The sequence below is a fragment of the Anabrus simplex genome, chromosome 1 (genome assembly GCF_040414725.1).
Source record: "Anabrus simplex isolate iqAnaSimp1 chromosome 1, ASM4041472v1, whole genome shotgun sequence".
Taxonomy (NCBI): Eukaryota; Metazoa; Arthropoda; class Insecta; order Orthoptera; family Tettigoniidae; genus Anabrus; species Anabrus simplex.
Window position 1 is genome coordinate 1,009,798,410 of NC_090265.1, and position 19,468 is coordinate 1,009,817,877.

The 19,468-nt window shown below is 38.6% G+C and overlaps 1 protein-coding gene across 4 annotated transcripts in view; it reads right to left on the reverse strand.

Annotated features, from left to right (window-relative positions):
• Nucleotides 1-19,468, reverse strand: part of Zn72D (Zinc-finger protein 72D) — a 166,164-nt gene that overhangs the window by 102,416 nt on the left and 44,280 nt on the right. For all 4 annotated transcript variants that reach the window (XM_067136935.2, XM_067136934.2, XM_067136933.2 and 1 more), the window contains exons 5-7: nt 11,259-11,560; nt 1,124-1,297; nt 695-905 (exon numbers count right to left, since the gene is read on the reverse strand). In XM_067136935.2, coding sequence (XP_066993036.2) covers nt 695-905; nt 1,124-1,297; nt 11,259-11,560 — 687 coding nt within the window. The remainder of the gene's footprint in view (nt 1-694; nt 906-1,123; nt 1,298-11,258; nt 11,561-19,468) is intronic.

A 19,468-nucleotide genomic window follows, 5' to 3' on the forward strand; every position in this document is an offset into this window, starting at 1 on the left:
ATATACTTGTTCACATGTTCAGTAATCCGTAACTAATAAGTCTCCTTATAATATTATTCTCTTAGTTCCTAATTTACCAAATTCACATGATTTTCACTACTTTATATAACTACACTCTACATGAAAATTTCCTAACCTAAAATCGGAAGATCGTAATTTACAAACATTTCCTGCATAAAATCGGAGATTGTACTTTTTACGGCTCCAGTATGAAGAACCTAACATCTCTCATAATCAGCAGCACATAATGCGTCCCTGCAAAAGAAAAATGTATGACCGAGCGTCGGGACAGTAACTACTGTAAAAGTACGACCCCATATGGGGCGCATGAACGTGCACGGTTCGTATTGACCAATACAAACAACCCCATATGGGGTCATAATAAGTTAACCTAATATATCATAAATACATCCTCATTTCAGCGATCATTTGCTCGGTTAAGCCTGTGAACGTTTTGGCACCAGAGAGTAACTCGATGTTATTAGCTTACGGCACTGAGCGTCAATGCTATGAAAATCGGTCTGGCACTCAACGTGTTAAACAGAACTCTTCGTTATGTTTATTTTCACATAAAAATTCCGAGACATTTCAACAGGAAATTACCAAAAAACAATTTGCCACCTTCTAGTAATTAGTTGCTACCATGTAGTTTCACTTACAAGTATTAATAACACAGAAAATTAGAAATACATACCAGTAACAAAATTTATTTTAGGAGCTGCAGTAACCGGTTTCTTGACTGCGCCCGGGACTACTTTTGTCTGAGTAGTAGTAGTTTTAGCCTGAGAAGAAGTATTTGTAGTGGTAGTTGCAGTTGTACCAGTAGTCTTAGCAGAACCACCTCCAAGAACAACTGGATCATCTGATGGAATTGGCTTACCCAGCCTGGTATGCAATTTTAGAACCTAAAAGAAAAGTTCCGTTCTAAGAGGGCGTAACTAAGGACTTGCCAAGAAAAGTGAATTTATAGCACTCAGAAAAATAACAGGGAACAAAACAGCTCTTCATTATCACAATCAAAGCGAGCTGAGTAATTTCATCACAGTGAATTATTACTGGAGAAGTATCTCTCCCAACTATTACCCATAAGAGTACAATTTCAATTAAGCACGAAAATTCCTACCTTCTGATGTTTAGCACCACGAATATGAGCAGCATAAGCATCAGATCCTGTGCAGGTTACATCGCACAACTCGCAACGCAATGCATTGCTTCCACGAGCTACTGGCGCAGATCCGGCCTTTAATGCAGATTCCTTCTTCTTATGCTTTTGACCATCCAAGTGCTCACGGTAAGTCTAAAAAAAACAGAAAAATCAGACCTGTTATCTAAATATTATGAGAAAAATTAATATTACTGTGTAGAATAGATGTATGGAACAAGTCACACAAGCTCATTATATAACAAAAACTTGAGGAAACAAATTTATTTTCCGATTTATCCGCAGTTTGTGGGTTACTGTAGTCACGTCCTAGTTCGTGAACCATGGGCAACTTGGCCTCAGGGGCTCTGAACTTTGGAGCGTGGGTTGGCGACCACGAGGCCCTAAGCTGAGTCCTGGCATTGCTTCCACTTACTTGCGCCAGGCTCCTCACTTTCATCTATCCTATCCGACCTCCCTTGGTCACCTCTTGTTCTTTTCCGACCCCGATGCTATTAGGTTTGCGAGGGCTAGGGAGTCTTTCATTTTCACGCCCTTCGTGGCCCTTGTCTTTCTTTGACCGACATCTTCATTTTTCGAAGGTTCGGATCCCTTCCATTTTTCCCTCCGATTAGTGTTATATAGAGGATGGTTGCCTAGTTGTACTTCTTCTTAAAACAATAATCACCACCACCACCATGGGCAACGGCTGAGTGGCCTAGTAAGTGGTCCTGAGAGTCGGGATACCAGTTGCTATGGAATGGGAGTGGGCATCTCGGACATATTCCGAGTCGTGGCCCACCTTGTGTTCAGGCGGCTAGGACTATACAATTCACCGGTGGTCCATAACCCGTTAAGAGATCCTCACTTGGACTACGTGCAAGTAGGGTAGCATCCTGCTTCATGAATTTACCGAGCTCAGAACATTTTAAGCAAGCCTCGGACCTATGGGAGTAATAGAGTCCCACTCCCATTGACAGGCGAGGGACTCTTTGGAAACAACTTGGCGAACGAAATGGAATTCGATGGGGAGCTATCAATATTAATGGGGCTTATGGAAGAAAGGTAGAACTGGCTGAGTCAGCAAAGAGGATGCATCTGGATGTGCTAGGAGTAAGTGATATTCGGGTAAGGGGAGATAATGAGGAAGAGATAGGAGATTATAAAGTGTACTTGACGGGTGTAAGAAAGGGAAGGGCAGAGTCTGGGGTAGGGCTCTTTATCAGGAAGACCATTGCACGCAACATAGTTCCTGTTAGGCACGTAAATGAGCGAATGATGTGGGTAGATTTGTCAGTGGGAGGAATTAGGACAAGAATTGTGTCCGTGTATTCACCATGTGAGGGTGCAGATGAGGATGAAGTTGACAAGTTTTATGAAGCATTGAGTGACATCGTGGTCAGGGTCAACAGCAAGGATAGAATAGTGCTAATAGGCGATTTCAATGCGAGAGTTGGGAATAGAACTGAAGGATACGAAAGGGTGATTGGTAAATGTGGGGAAGATATGGAAGCTAATGGGAATGGGAAGCGTTTGCTGGACTTCTGTGCTAGTATGGGTTTAGCTGTTACGAATACATTCTTCAAGCATAAGGCTATTCACCGCTACACATGGGAGGCTAGGGGTACCAGATCCCTAATAGACTATATCTTAACAGACTTTGAATTTCGGAAATCTGTTAGGAATGTACAAGTTTTTCGCGGATTTTTCGATGATACAGACCACTATCTGATCTGTAGTGAACTAAGTATCTCTAGGCCTAGGGCAGAGAAAGTGAAATCTGTCTGCAAACGAATAAGGGTAGAAAATCTGCAGGACGAGGAAATTAGACAGAAGTACATGGATATGATTACTGAGAAGTTTCGAACAGTAGACAGTAAGCAGCTTCAGAATATAGAAAGTGAATGGGTGGCATACAGGGATGCTGTAGTAGAAACAGCAAGGGAATGCCTAGGAACAACTGTGTGTAAAGATCGGAAAAGGCGAACATCTTGGTGGAATGATCAACTGAGAGCAGCCTGTAAACGTAAAAAGGAGGCTTATCAGAAATGGCTCCAAACAAGGGCCGAGGCAGAAAGGGATTTGTACGTAGATGAAAGAAACAGCGAAACAAATAGTTGTTGAATCCGAAAAGAAGTCATGGGAAGATTTTGGTAATAACCTGGAAAGGCTAGGTCAAGCAGCATGGAAACCTTTCTGGACAGTAATAAAGAATCTTAGGAAGGGAGGGAAAAAGGAAATGAACAGTGTTTTGAGTAATTCAGGTGAACTCATAATAGATCCCAGGGAATCACTGGAGAGGCGGAGGGAATATTTTGAACATCATCTCAATGTAAAAGGAAATCATCCTGGTGGTGTTGCAGACAGCCAAGCTCATGGGGAGGAGGAAAATGATGTTCGTGAAATTATGCTTGAGAAAGTGGAAAGGATGCTAAAAAAACTCCATTGTCATAAGGCAGCAGGAATAGATGAAATTAGACCTGAAATGGTGAAGTATAGTGGGAAGGCAGGGATGAAATGGCTTCACAGAGTAGTAAAATTAGCGTGGAGTGTTAGTAAGGTACCTTCAGATTGGACAAAAGCAGTAATTACAGCTATCTATAAGCAAGGGAACAGGAAGGATTGCAACAACTATCGAGGTATCTCATTGATTAGTACACCAGGCAAAGTATTCACTGGCATCTTGGAAGGGAGGGTGCGATCAGTCGTTGAGAGGAAGTTGGATGAAAACCATTGTGGTTTCAGACCACAGAGAGGCTGTCAGGATCAGATTTTCAGTATGTGCCAGGTAATTGAAAAAAATTAAGAGAAGAATAGGCAGTTGTGTTTATGTTTCGTAGATCTAGAGAAAGCACATGACAGGGTACCGAGGGAAAAGATGTTCCCTATACTCGGGGACTATGGAATTAAAGGTAGATTATTAAAATCAATCAAAGGCATTTATGTTGACAATTGGGCTTCAGTGAGAATTTATGGTAGAGTGAGTTCTTGGTTCAGGGTACTTACAGGGGTTAGGCAAGGCTGTAATCTTTCACCTTTGCTGTTTGTAGTTTACATGGATCATCTGCTGAAAGGTATAAAATGGCAGGGAGGGATTCAGTTAGGTGGAAATGTAGTAAGCAGTTTGGCCTATGCTGACGACTTGGTCTTAATGGCAGATTGTGCCGAAAGCCTGCAGTCTAATATCTTGGAACTTGAAAATAAGTGCAATGAGTATGGTATGAAAATTAGCCTCTCGAAGACTATATTGATGTCAGTACGTAAGAAATTCAACAGAATTGAATGTCACATTGGTGATACAAAGCTAGAACAGGTTGATTTCAAGTATTTAGGTTGTATGTTCTCCCAGGAGGGTAATATAGTAATTGAGATTGAATCAAGGTGTCGTAAAGCTAACGCAGTTAGCTCGCAGTTGCGATCAGCAGTATTCTGTAAGAAGGAAGTCAGCTCCCAGACGAAACTATCTTTACATCGGTCTGTTTTCAGACCAACTTTGCTTTACGGGAGCGAAAGCTGGGTGGGCTCAGGATATCTTATTCATAAGTTAGAAGTAACAGACATGAAAGTAGCAAGAATGATTGCTGGTACAAACAGGTGGGAACAATGGCAGGAGGGTACTCAGAATGAGGAGATAAAGGCCTATTTAGGAATGAACTCGATGGATGAAGCTGTACGCATAAACCAGCTTCGGTGGTGGGTTCATGTGAGGCGAATGGCGGATAGGTTACCTACGAGAATAATGGACTCTACTATGGATGGTAAGAGAAGTAGGAGACCAAGACGACGATGGTTAGACTGTCTCTAACGATTTGAAGATAAGGGGTATGGAACTAAATGAGGCCACAACACTAGTTGCAAATCGAGGATTGTGGCGACGTTTAGTAAATTCACAGAGGCTTGCTGACTGAACGCTGAAAGGCATAACAGTCTATAATGATTATGTATGTATGTATCTGCAGTATTTTCCTTTTAACAACTTCATAGTACCCCCTCATTTGAACCTTATGTCCAACTGATCTCTTCCTTCCGCCACCACTCCCACATATACGCATCCTGTCTACGTTTTCCCTTTATACCCAAGCCCCAAATAGAGTCACACTACACACAAAGCACCTTTCTTCGACTCACAATCTAAACTTCTCAAATAACAGCCTCTTCCTTATAATAAATGCCTGCTTGGCCATTGGGATTCCAGCATTTGCATCTTGACAAGACATGTTCTTTCATATGTATGTTCCAAGAGCTTTGAATGTTGTGATTCCCGTTTTGCTTTCCTAATGTTATTCCACACTTAAACCAATGAACTTCAATGGCGAGCTGGATCCGCGCATTGTCAATGCTCAGGCATCTTACTACTGCCTACCCAGTTTGTAAGAGATGGCTCCTGGGTTAAGATTTCCATATACTAGAAAGCTGAGGTGAGGGTATGTCGAAGTTTCCCAATGACCTTCACATCATGTGCATAGGTTGACTGAAATATTACAAATTCCTAGTGAAGATCTTCAAGAATTAGAAGACTAATTTTATGAGGAAATGTTGAGTGTAAATAGCGTAAACGAGTCGAGAAACGTACCATTAGTGACTGAGACCGATTAGCATAATTTTCCGCCAGGCCTCCACAATCAAAATGTGTGAACGAGGATGATTGGGTGTGAATAAGTAGAGATAATAATCCTGTCACTCACCCCTTCACTGCACACAGTTGTGTTTGCGAGATTTTTTCTTTCCAGAAATATGCAGCCACAGCTCCATTCCGACTTATCTGTCTTTTTAGATAATATGGACCCTTTATTTTCTGTAACTGTTACAAAGACAATTATGCTCAGAAGCAACTTGCAGATGAGAAAAAAAAGGAGAAATGATTATAAAGGGTTAAACACAACCGAGGACGAAATAAAGGCGTAGTTTGTTTTGTGTATCCTGATGACCCAGGTTTGGAAACAGTGAAGCAAGTTGTACTGGAGTAAAGATAGGTGTACCGAAACTCCTATCTTTTCAGAAACAATGAACATGAAAAGATCTCTCCATTTCTAGTTTCCTCCACTTCACTGATGAAGTTTCAGGTGATGCCAGTGACAAATTGAGAAAAATCAGGCCTATAATTGTGAACTTCTCGGACACATTCCTCATGGTTTAAACTGGCAGAAAACGTTCCCTTGGACGAATCCCTCATGAAATTTCGTGGTTGGCTACCATACGCACAGTGTAATCGCAGTAAGCGAGCCAGATTTGGCACAAAGATCTATAAAATTTGTGAGGCAAATACTGGCTAACGCAATACCTTTCGTGTACAGTGAAACCCCATTAGTGTGTTCCTCATAAACACTTTCTCCCCACTTAGCAGTCCAAATTCCCATCATATTAAATCTATTAAAGAAACTCCCTTATCGCGTCGCATATTTTTGCTAGTACCACTTAGTACGATCGCATTTGTCCTAGCCCTGAAAATGTTACTGTATTTATCAGCTCTTTGGAAACAAAATTGATTTCCAACTCTGATAAGAGCCTTCACCATAGTTCCGTGAATACAGGAAAAGGCCTTCTCCGACTATTACGTTCGAGTATCTACATGCAAGATTATCTTTTTATAATTTTCTTTGTCTCAAAAACCCAGGGGGGAGGGGGTTGCCTCGCACGCTAGTAATTGAGGAGTTGGATGCAAAAACAGCGTAAGTAGACTTACGTTATTTTGAGAAACAGTAGCTTGAAGTTTATAAATGTTCCGAGTTAAAAGTAATATTAAGAATCAACCTGAATTTCATTTAAGGACATTTAAAAGAGCCAGGAAATGTATTTCCCAAAGAATTTTATTGATCTAGTAGCTAATAAGAAAGACCGAGTTAATTAAATTTTCCTTTTACACGCTGTTATTGCATGAAGAGCAGGAATATTATATTTTGCCATACACCAGTATTGATCAGGGAGTTAGGAAAGCATGATCGCCCACTATAGAGGAACAAAAGTGGCAGTTTATCCCACCTCAGTTCTCCAAAATGTCAAAACTTAATAAAATTAAGGACAAATTCCTTTAAAAAAAAATTGTCAACTAAGAAAAGTAAAACCATTAAGTTTATTCTTTATTTAGCATTCACCTTTTTCATTCTTTTTGGGTCGAGAAAATATTGTCACAGTGCTCTCTTCAACTACGGTATTAGGTCACGGTAATTGCCCCGCCCCCATCCCCACAAATTAGTTGAAATGTTATAAAATTAGAAACATTCCTTTCTGAACAACTTTTATTCCTATTTTCATGTATAAAGTGAATCTCTAAACCTAAAATAAAAGGAAAAAAAAAAAAAACAGATCACAAAGTATATAATTGGGATTTAGGCATTGTGTGTCTTACTTGTTTGAAATACTCAAATGCATCACTGATCAAAATCAGGAGGATCCATCTTCACATGCTGCATTAGTAGACTCTAGGGAATCATTACACAGACATGACTCACATACCACCCAACATTTTCAGTTTTTAAGTATTTCATTAGTGAAATAACATCAAACCTTTTGTCTGCTTTTACGCCACACTTTCTTACATCATGTAGCCTCAAATCGTTAAAACTGAGACGGCTATCATTTCTCTTTAAGAAGGTAAATGGCACATAGTTAAGAGTGTAAGACTGACTGATACAACACCATTATGGTAATAAAGTCACACAAACTTCTGTATCATGAATCTGTTGCTTTTTTAGCAGAGTGCATTCTTAGAAACATAGGTCGAAGTGCTGATACCCAGTCTTTTATTAAATGTGACGCCACAAAACCTTCTCTACCACTCAGTGACATCATTTCTAGCCAGAAAACTGGCGGCAACTGAACGTGCCACTCATGAAGCATGCATCATGCAATAACAGCGTAGCGCATGGTACTAGTTTTAGTGAGCTACTGACATGGGTTGTAGTGAAGGGACCAAGAAATCTGAAAATAGTATTCATGCAATAACAGTGTAAGTAGACTTACGTTGTTATTGCATCTAGCTCCTCAATTGTGGTAAAAGCTTTTCAGTACACTGAACACAATTTCAATATACATATTACACTTATATTTATAATAAACTTGTCTGTTCAACAAACTGAAAAGCTTTTAAGTTACATTTGACGGAGTAGACACTGGAAAGAACGCCTTCCTACTGTAACTTTGTCAACAGAACTGAAAGTTTGAAAGATACTCCTAATGAGTGATTGCATTAAGTAGAAGTTTTTCTCGCTTAGCACGTCGTAAATTTGAAGTCCCAAATCGATATAAAAATATTGTATTGAGTCACAAGATTTTGCTATCAAAGCTTAGAAGAAACACTTTTTTCCTATCCTTGAAAAAGTCCCTTGTCATCCCCTATGAAAGGAATGTGATTTCCAGCACATATAAAAGCCCTCAACACAGGAGGCAGGTCGGGGAAAGTTTCCCCCTAACAGGAAATGGCCTTAAATTCCCGAATTTTACTGGGGTAAATTACACCTGCGAGGAGCAAGCCATTAATGTCAGGAAAGTTTAATCTTGCTTGCCGGTTTTCAATGCTATTGCTGAATAACCCAGTAAGCCTGTTTGTGCTCGTATTTCGCATTCCATCCAGAAGTTATTTTTTTTTGCTAGGGGCTTTACGTCGCACCGACACAGATAGGTCTTATGGCGACGATGGGATAGGAAAGGCCTAGGAGTTGGAAGGAAGCGGCCGTGGCCTTAAGGTACAGCCCCAGCATTTGCCTGGTGTGAAAATGGGAAACCACGGAAAACCATTTTCAGGGCTGCTGACAGAAGTTAAAACATTAATTCTGTGCTGAGTAATACAGTAGCAAATATTTGTCGCATGATAGTCTACATACGGATTAGGAATATAATCGTGTTGACTAGCGTGGTGCATACTTGTCTTGAGGGAGTCGTTAAGGATTCTGAAAAATCGCTAACTAATGAAGGAAAAAATTAAAATCCAGGAAACAGACAAACATTCGCATCGTTCAGCAGTGGCGCGTAAGGCCTGCATCTTTGAGTTTCAACTCAAGTCGATTGAAGCAAACCAAGTGTTGTCGCATTCGAGACGGCGGTTAAACCATTCGCTCGCAGATGGCCAAGTTTAACCTCCAAATTAGAGTCGACGAGCAATACCAGAAAACTTCAGATTGTTTAATAATCCATTGGTCTGAAATATGCTTCAGTTTGTTTTAGAAAGAGTGAACTGCAACAATACATTGATACTTTTATGGTCCCTAGTGCAAATGTTTTCATATTTTTTGTATGGTGTTTTACACACAGTTAGGTAACAAGCCCCAGTCAAAAAGGATTTTCATATTTGTTCTTGTCCTTTTTCAAGCCTTTACAAACTGTAGACCTAGATATTTTTCACTACAGGCCTGTCTGTACATTCACAACGTAAAACACTTTCATGTCAGAAAAAAAATTACGAAGTGTTTACAACATATCCCTGTTGGATAGTTTTTATTCGTGTATTCAATAGTACGGTTTCTTGCTTAACACATTCTTTCCTTGTCCCCTGCAGAAATGTCTTAACGAGGTTTTACTGTATATATGTAATGTAATGTTTAATTCAGGTTAGAATTCATTTTGTGCTTGAAAAGTTAAGAAATAAGGGTGGCCAAAGTTAGACTCTTAACACATTGAGCCTTGCATATTTGTTGGATTGAAACTGCATTGGCGCTGGGATTATTTTGGAGGAAATATAGTGTCGATTCATGTCGTGAGAAATTTCTTACTTACAAGACTACTAAAGATTTAAATATATATGAAAACAAAAGGCTTTCATACCACAAACTGCGGAACAAGGAATACAGTACAACATTTTATTTTATTAGCATCACGGGTCCGTACTCAGTCCACCTGCTGAGCTGTAACACGGCCTTTTTGCATTTCCTCTTCGATTTCCACATCTATTTGTTCTTCAGGAGCATTGCTAACACTAATACTAATATTACTACTAATTTCACTGAAAAAATTACATTCCTAATCATCATTACTTCCTAAAATGGGTTATATAGCTGTAAATATCAGTTCTATACTGGCAGCCATCTTGTTTACAAGCGAATCTCAAAGTCGAGAGATAGCCCACTTCAAACTAATATTACCAAGCACACTGTCGATATGTATTAGCAAAGAGCATATAACATTGCAAAGAAAGAATCCCTACACAAATCACAAATGCAACCCACTCTGCCATCTCTTGAGGAAAAGTTGAATTACGTAGTAAAATGAGACAACGGTACAGTTCCGTGATCCGGCATTTGGTCCACCGAGACGAAGCACGGAACGGTTCCGTGGCTCGGGCCCAATGAGTTAAAGTGGGACACTTTGGACATAACATGCCTTTTATTTTTCATTGCTGACCATAGCTGTACATGCTAAGTCAAATAATAAACATACAGTATTTCATCATAACTATCACTTCATTCTCTCGCAAATATTTCATCATATTTTCCTAACTCTACATGAGCTCACAATAGATATTTGTGCCCAAACTACTTGTAGATGGATCTAAAACCAAGCTTTTTCATACCAACTCCTGTGGGGGCAAGATATGATATACAAAACATCCTCAACCAAAATTTCACTTGTGCATCTGTAATTTTTAACAAAAGCGTCCTTTGCTGTTGATTTGAGGCCTTTAACCTCAATATACCCCGTTTCTAGGAAACACAGTTGAGTTCCTTTTTATACAGCTTCCTGTGATACTTTCAGTTACAGTCTCCGTTGTTTCTTCAGAAATCGAGATCAATGATGGCCCCTGTGGTTTGGTAAGGTGCGCAGACAACACATGTTAAGTCAGGTACTCTGATTAAAAAAACAACTGCACAGTGGTGGGACTTTCAAATCACTATGCCGATGCCCAAAGTTACCCCGTTTGAAAGTACCTAAATTGCTGATGGATTAAATTGCTCCTAGATTTAGTTTTCACATACTGTATTTTATTTTGGCAGGGTCCATCCAAAAACAGAAAATCAAGGTTCCTCTGTATTACCCTAGCAGGCGGAAGGAGATTGTGACTAGACACCAGAAGGATGACGCAATGAGAGATATTAAAAAATGTCTGCAACAATATAACTGAAGTCTTTATGTTCACAGTACCTGCATCACTCCCCAGAATATTGGAATACCTCCATAAAATTCTTACCTGTGGCCCAGCACAGCTGATCTTGCATACATCACAATAATGAAGCTGTTGTGGCTTTGGTGGTTGTTTTGGTTTCATAGCTTTCATTCCTCCCGGCATTGGGCCCTTCTTATAACCTTGCCAGGTCCCAGCAGGCTTAGGCAGAGCAGTATTAGTGGCCACAGCTGCTGTAGCTCCAGCACCAGTAGCTGCTGCAGCTGCCGCAGCAGCAGCAGTTCCCGTTTGGGCCTGCTGAGCGACGTACATAGTGGCAGCACTGTACAATGCCGCATCATATCCAGAATACGTGGTACTGCCAGCCGCTGAAAGAGTAAATTTCCAATTAAAGACATTGACGAGGGAAAATACCAAACTCTAAACCCTTTGCCATTCCCAATTTAGGGTCATATTCAAGAACAAAACTTTGAGGCAGAGTCGGCAAAATCGACTGTAAGAACAAAAGTCACAATTTCCCCAGACAGAGATTTTGCGCAAAGTAGACTGGCCGAACTTCAAAGTCGCCAATGGCTCATAATTCACAAAGTCGACTGTAGAGGGTAATATAATGATGGGCATTCTAAACACAAACCAGTTTGTGGAATATTTTAAATGCGTCCAGGAGATTATCTAAGTGCCACATACTCTTCGAGTTATACAAAACTTCAACTAAAGTCTCCTTTAGAGAATGTAGCATCTATGAAAGTCTTACAGCAACGTTAGGCTTTCCTATACAAGACTCCTGAGATAAAAAACTTCCGAATTAAGGTGTACCTAGCAAAACGCGTGCGGACTCGCGCAGGCGGGATGCCATAATGCTGCAATGTGTGGCAAACAGTATTTTGGTCATACTGGTAAACAAATGTTTATGGCTGAAATTTAAAGGATTAGTGTCCTTTTTCTTGTCACGAAGTTATTTCGCTGAATTCAAACAATTTATCACATTGCCAATTGTAATTTTACATTTAAATCCCATATTTCTCCTATAATGTTCTGCCAAATGTAACCAAATTACATTCTATATGTATCACAGCTATATTAAACCTGCATATGGAATTTTTGACTGCAAAATTTTTCAAGTAGTAGGGATTTTAAAATCAAACATTTTTAAACTTAAAAATTACACATAGTTTAGTATACATATCTCCTTATATAAATTATGTACAGAAAAATTGATACGTAGTGCTTTTAAAAGAAGTATTATCTACCTAATTGCGAATTTACATTAACTGTGGATTAAATTTCATGAAAAAATGGAATTAAATATTTCAAAAACAAAGTTATTTTGGAAAAACTATTAGTTGCATATGAAAGAAATGACTGTGATACCTCTACTTTTATGTAGGTGACATTCCCAAAACGTTTCGTGAAAATCCATGCATTAGGTAAAAATATTTGTCTCCAGAGTGTCGCCTGGGAGGCTGCCTGACCGGAATGAGTGTTTTTTGACAAGTGCATTTAAATCCCAATAGATGCAGCAGCAGAAATGTCACCCTTCAGAGAAAAACATAGAAGTCAAACTAAGAAGGGTGTGAATATAACTACTTGCATTTAGTTTCAAAATCATCAGTACATATATATTTGTTCATAACTTAAATTTCAATCTAAATATTAGCCTGGTTTTCTACACTGTCAGACCAACGCTGCTAACAAGACAAGATAGATACTCACACGGCATTTGATTTAACATTGATGTAACATTCTATTCCGTCGAGATTCTTACAACATCTGGAAGACTACATTATATGTGAAAATCAACACAACTTTCAAATACAGATAAATCTTCAACTTATACTCCATTTCAACAATTACGCCAGAGTGCATCTTAAATCAATTCAACTCAACGAAGAAACACCATTTGTTTCTTAACCTAAATTCAACAGTTGGAACGTATAATTTAAAACAAAATTCATCCTCTGATCTATTTAGCAGCGACCGCGACAAATATTACTGACTTTTACAAAGAAAAGGATCCATTTCAGTTCCAGACACATGCCGATTTTAAAAACTTGTCTAAAAATTATTGGTAATATTGTAAAATATACAATAATTTTATCATGTGCTCGTAATTCCCATGTCATATTTCTTAACTACTGATTCAAAGAAAAACATTTTTTTTAACATCACAACATATCTCATCTCAATTTTTCATAATAATGCAATCATCCTTTAAAAAAATGTTTGTTTTAAGATTAACTAAAGTGCTGATGATGCCCAATAAGAAGGGCGAAACATGTCACAACTTTTTAATCTTTTATGATGTAACCACAAAACGTGGTATTGTAGGTATTGAATAGGTGAATAATAAATGTACACTTCGTAAAATTGAATGTGATTTCGCAATAAGTCGACATCATGAGAACATTATTAATTGAAGACATGGATGGAAGAAGGGCTTAAGTCAGGTTGTGTCATTTGGTAAATTGCATACATACGTTCCTTGGAGGCTATTCTATATACTACCTAAATGGCTTCTCAGTGTCACTAGATGGCGTGTGAAGTGCTATATCGAGTTGCACCGTTCTTGCAAATATTGCTCGTGCCTGAATTAAAATACACTCCAATACTGACTTACGGCAAGCCAGCACTAATCACTCATGAGAAGCGAAATGGCTGATGCAGGAGAAGTCACGGGAGGAGAAGCATCTGATTTTTCAGCAGATGACAGTGAATACATACCAAGTGAAATGATCTCTGATGATTCGGATACCAAACCTTACTATCCGAATGGTCTGCCGTTCTCAGCCCTGTCATTTGCAACACCACAAACAAAAGGACTTTCAATTCAAAAGTACGTCATATGTTACTCTCCTGAAGGAATTGTATCATGAAGCCAGACTTTTAATATTACATTTCATAACAAGTTTCAGTTATTGAAGGATATAAGGTCTAGATATTTGGGTTGTATGCCAGTCCCTCATGTAGGTATTAAACCCGGGAAATTAAAAGATGTTAAAGATTTAGTAAGCTTTGTATGTACAGATGCATGTGCATGGTCTGAAAATATTTTGCTGGGAAGCTGAATCTGTAGGAGTGGAGAATTCTCAATATAGTGACTCCCCTAATGACATCCTGTGACCTGTCAAATGTTCAAACGTGTAAAACTTGCCTACAAGCTTCCAACAATGTAAATAACAATTTTTAATGAAAATGTTTCTTGAAAATGGAATAAGGGCGTAACTCCAAAATAATAATTGACAACAAACCACACAATTTATAAGTATATTTGATATACATATTATGAAAAAATCAGGAATGTAGTTGAGTATATTCCAAAATTCTGTATTTCTGAGAAAAGTGTTTGATGTTATAATTCTTTAACCTCATTTATCTAAAAAGTGTTTTTTTTTTGAGGTACGCCCTTCTTCCATCCATGTCTTCAATTTCTAATCGGAACACGACATTTATAAATACACACAGGGAAAACCCAACGAAGCGCTGAGAACTCTGGGTCATCAGAATTCAATGTGGTTTAAGACCCTTAAAAATTTCCTCCAACACATTTCCGATGACCGCATGTTACTAGCATTTTAGAGCATTAAGCACAGCAGGGGAATCATAAAATTCAAGCACTATGGACAGTCAAGAAATGCACAGGGTTAGAAAGTGTATATTGAATGTGCACACGAGATCTTGTAACCCACAAAAGTGCTACACTGATATTTTGACCTTTTTTACAAATCCCCAATAGCCAAGTAAAATAGACTTTCGTCTTTATCATATGCCACAAGCAAGACAAGCATGAAAGTGCAAAACTACAATCCCTCAGTTACCAATGACTGCGGGTTACAACGTATTCTTGTTTGAAAGTTGATGCACTAAGTTTAGACCCCTCCGACAAATCCTCAAAACAAATTGCTGCCCCCAGTCAATTCACAGTGTTTATATAAAAAGTTTACTTCCAAAATATATATTTTTTATAATTGGCTTAACACAATTCAGACACAAGATAGGTCTTATGACGATGGTGGGTTAGGAGTGGGATGTGGCCATGGCCTTGGGTACAGCCCGAGTATTTATCTGGTGTGAAAATCGGAAACTATCTTCAGGGCTACCGATAATAGGGTTCGAACCCACATCTCCCGAATGCAAGCTCACAGCTGCGCGCACCTAACCGCAAGGCCAACTTGCTCGGTACTTTCAAAATAAACTGTAAGGAAGGTTGTATTCAGAAGACTAAATTTCTTCCCAAGCAAGTTCCTACAATTTGACACACATGAATTGTATTTTGAATATCGGAATACCATTCACTGTGACAATACGAAAGTCCCACAGCCATAAAACCTAGACCTGTATATTCACATTGAACAGGATATCTGCCATAAATTTGAATTTCTGACAATCTGTTTAATCACTAATTTTATTCGATTTCCAGAAATGTGTCCCAAAACTGCTCATTTCTAATACTTTATACAGATAACAGAAAACCTCACAGGGCAGGTCTGCAATAGCAAACACCCTATAACAAGTTTTTTAATGCCACTTGAAACTGATATATTAAACATATACAGTAAAACCTTAAGACTTTTCTGCAGGGGACAACAAAAATTAATGTGTTAAGGGAGAAAACATACTAAATATACTAATAAAAACTACCCAAAGGGGACAGGAAACACTAGATACCAACCATTTTTTCATCCATGAAGGCATTTTACGTCGTATCCGCAAGGACAGTGAAAACTATATCTGCCTTTTCTCAAGATGAGAGGAAAGTACTAAAAGGTAACACGAGAGTATAAATATGAAAACAAACTGAAAACATATGCACAGGGGCCAATAAAAATGTCTAAGTATTATTGAACAAGTATTATTGTAGATCACACTCTTTCTACAGCTAATGTTAGTAGAAGCCTTTTATTTCAAAGCAGTGGGTTATAAGACTTATTGGTCACACAGACAATGAATTGGTGGTTAACAAGTATTACAGAATTTTGGGAACCTCAGAAATTTGTTATACTTCTTAAGAACTCCCCTATTGCTAAACCTGTTGAAAAATCTATATTATTTCAATGTGAACTTACACATAAAGCTGAAAACTGTATTTACTAAATGAGAGCAAAATTAGGATACATGCACACTCTTTACATGATGGGATATAAAATACAGGTATTCGCAAGAAGTTTTCAGCATCTCAAATTTTACCCTGTACCGGTACATTATCTCCTCCACTTTATTTTTTGAAAAAACCTGATTTTCTTCCAAAATCTCCCAGACACATGAATATTTACAGTAGTCAGCAACCACTGCACTTGAATGTAACACAAATTTAATCCAAAACTGCCTTTACATTTTTTTTAAATAGTATTTTACAGAGTAACTCAAATTCAACATATATCCATGTCATGAGAGAACGTGTCTTCCAGATTGTACAGCGTACCTTTCCGCACTTTCACTCCAGTGTGTCTACAGTGTGGTTCATATTTGCTATGTTTGAGTGAAATAATCTTTCGTTCAGCGTTTTAAGGAACGCAGCAGGCAGTGTGCGGAGAAGCAAGAATCAGCAAACACTGGTATTGGCGAAAAACATGGCTCATAAGAAATATGTACACCGCAAACGATATTATCAACACCGATGAAACTGCATTGTTTCTTCTAATGCCAAGCACAACGGATTTTAAAGGTGAGAAGTGCCAGCCGGGTAATCGTATAAGGGTTTGGCGTCATTGTACTGTGTTGCAATGCACACAGGAACGAGACTTTATTCCCTCATCATAGGAAACTTTGATAAGCCATGGCGTTTTAACGGTGTCGGGCACATTTTGTGCAAGTACAGGGCATATAAAATGCATACAATAAAGTAATCCAATGAATAAAACACTTGCAGATGAGATACTGTAAATGGACCTTGTTGGAAAAGTTTTGGAAACTGCTTTTTCCATAATATTCCGACAGGTTTAAACTGTGAATCATGGTTAATTTCATGCAGTAATGGTTCTTTGAATATTTTGGATTGCGGCAAGGTTTGGCATTTCTGAAATAAGAGTTGACTGTTAATTCAAAATCCGATGTATGCATCCCAACTACTTCGAATTAACAAGGATTTACTGTAATGACGCTCGGTACCGGTACACCAAAACTGTGTAAGGTAATCTTCACATGCTATTGGGTAGGCAACATGATTGTCAGAATTACGATGCGTTAGCTTACTTTCCTCCGATTTGTAATCAGGTAGTTTCGCCTGTGTTGTATAGAAAGTACAGTCTGGTATTAACTGAAAAGAGATGTGCGAAATACCCGGCGAATAAAACAGGATGAATTTCAATTATATTTTGAAGAAAAAGGCTACATCTTAATTTGTTATACTGAAAGTTCAAAATTCGTTACAATGAAATATTTTAACACATTAAATAGGGAAAAGGGCCTAAAAATAATTTCGCTATCCTGAACATTTCGTTATACTGGCATTCGTTACAATGACATTTTCCCGTACTTCGCCATGTGCAACTGCAACAGAATGACTTTGGCCGCCATTTTGAAAAATTGGACCAAGTCAAAACTCAAAGGTGCGAGTTGAATATTCACGACCTCTGCACGCTTATGGGAGGATGTAGGTGAAATTTTCACAAAATGACTTTCTTTGGCTCTAGAAATAGTACGAGGTTTTAACTTCACAATTCCGAAGTTTCATTTCCGTATTCAAGTTCTAAGTGCATAAAAATGAAAAATATAGTGCCACGCCCCTATTTTCCTGTCACTGTATAGCTCGACATAAATTTAAAAATCTCGTTACTCTGACCGTTATTTCTCGGAAATATTCGATATCGTTCAGAAGGCTGTGGACAATATGGCTGCACTTCCAGTTCCCTTACAATGCAAACAAAGCATGGATACCATGTGTTTGGTCAAAATTGCTTGCTTGTGAGAAGTGCTTCTACCAAATATATTTTTTCTAGTTGTGGTTTTTCTTATGAAAAAATTGGGAAACATTCTGGTGGAGTTTGAGTGAAAAGGAATAGGATTCAACGTGTAAATATAGTGAAAGTCGTCCCACAAATTTTAGATAGGAGTGCATCTTCAAAATAAAAATCAGTGAAGGTATTTTACCAAGCAATACTTTGAAGGAAACATGTAGTGGCCTCAGAGTGATAAACATCAAAGTAGTGATGCAATTCATAGCAGTTGTGCATGTGCTAATTGTGGTTCACATTCTATGATCTTATTTGATGACTGTACAGAAAGGATTGGGATTGTCAGCACTCTTCACATAGTTTGTGAGAAATGCAAAGCAGACAGTAAGTTCAAAACATCACCAATAAACAGATGGGGTTATGATGCTAATATTAGATTTTGTTATGGGATGAGGTGTATAGGTGTTTGGAGGGAGCAAATTTATTTTGTGGCCTGATGAATATGCCACCTCCGGTCAACAGGTTCACAGTAATACAAGATTGCTTACATCTGTGAAAAAGTAGCTAGGACAAATTTAGTATCTGCAGTTGAGGAGGCTATAGCTGAAAAAAGAGAGACTGAACCTAATTCAGAATCCCCAGCAACAGATCTGTCAGTTTCCTGTGATGGAACATGGATGAAACGAGGTCAGACATCACTTCATGGGGTTTCAACAGTTATCAGCATTGCGACAGGGAAGATCTTGGATTTGCAGGTTGTGAGCAAATACTGTGCTGCTTGTTCAACAAGAAAATGGCAGATCCTATTAAAGAACAGTGGCAGGAACAACATAGGATGGAGTGCAGTAGAAATTATTCAGGATCAAGTGAAGGAATGGGGCTAGCAGGCATGAAACTAATATTTCACCGTTCTGAAAGTAAATATGGTGTAAGGTTCAGAGAATATCTTGGGGATGGGGATTCTAGTGCCTTTAAAAGTGTTCTAGACAGCCAGCCCTATGGCCCAAGCTGCAGTATAAAAAACATGAATGTGAAAGGCACATACAGAAGAGAATGGAGGGCAGACAAAATTGAAAAAGGAAATGGGTAAGAAAAGACTTGCAGATGGCAAACCTATAGAGGGTCAAGACAGACTAACTGCCAAAGAAATACATAAACTTCTGATCTACAGGAATGCTATAAGAAATAACACTAGGGATGTAAAGAAAGTACAGCATGCTGTATGGGCCACATACAAAGGGCACTAGGAAAGTTTTGCAATGTGAGCGATCGCTTTAGACTTTCAAAATAATTTCCACCACACTCTCTACACTTCTCCATACGCCGAAACCAGTCACTGAACCAACTCTGCAACTTTTCTTTGGTTACATTTTCACACTCTTGCTC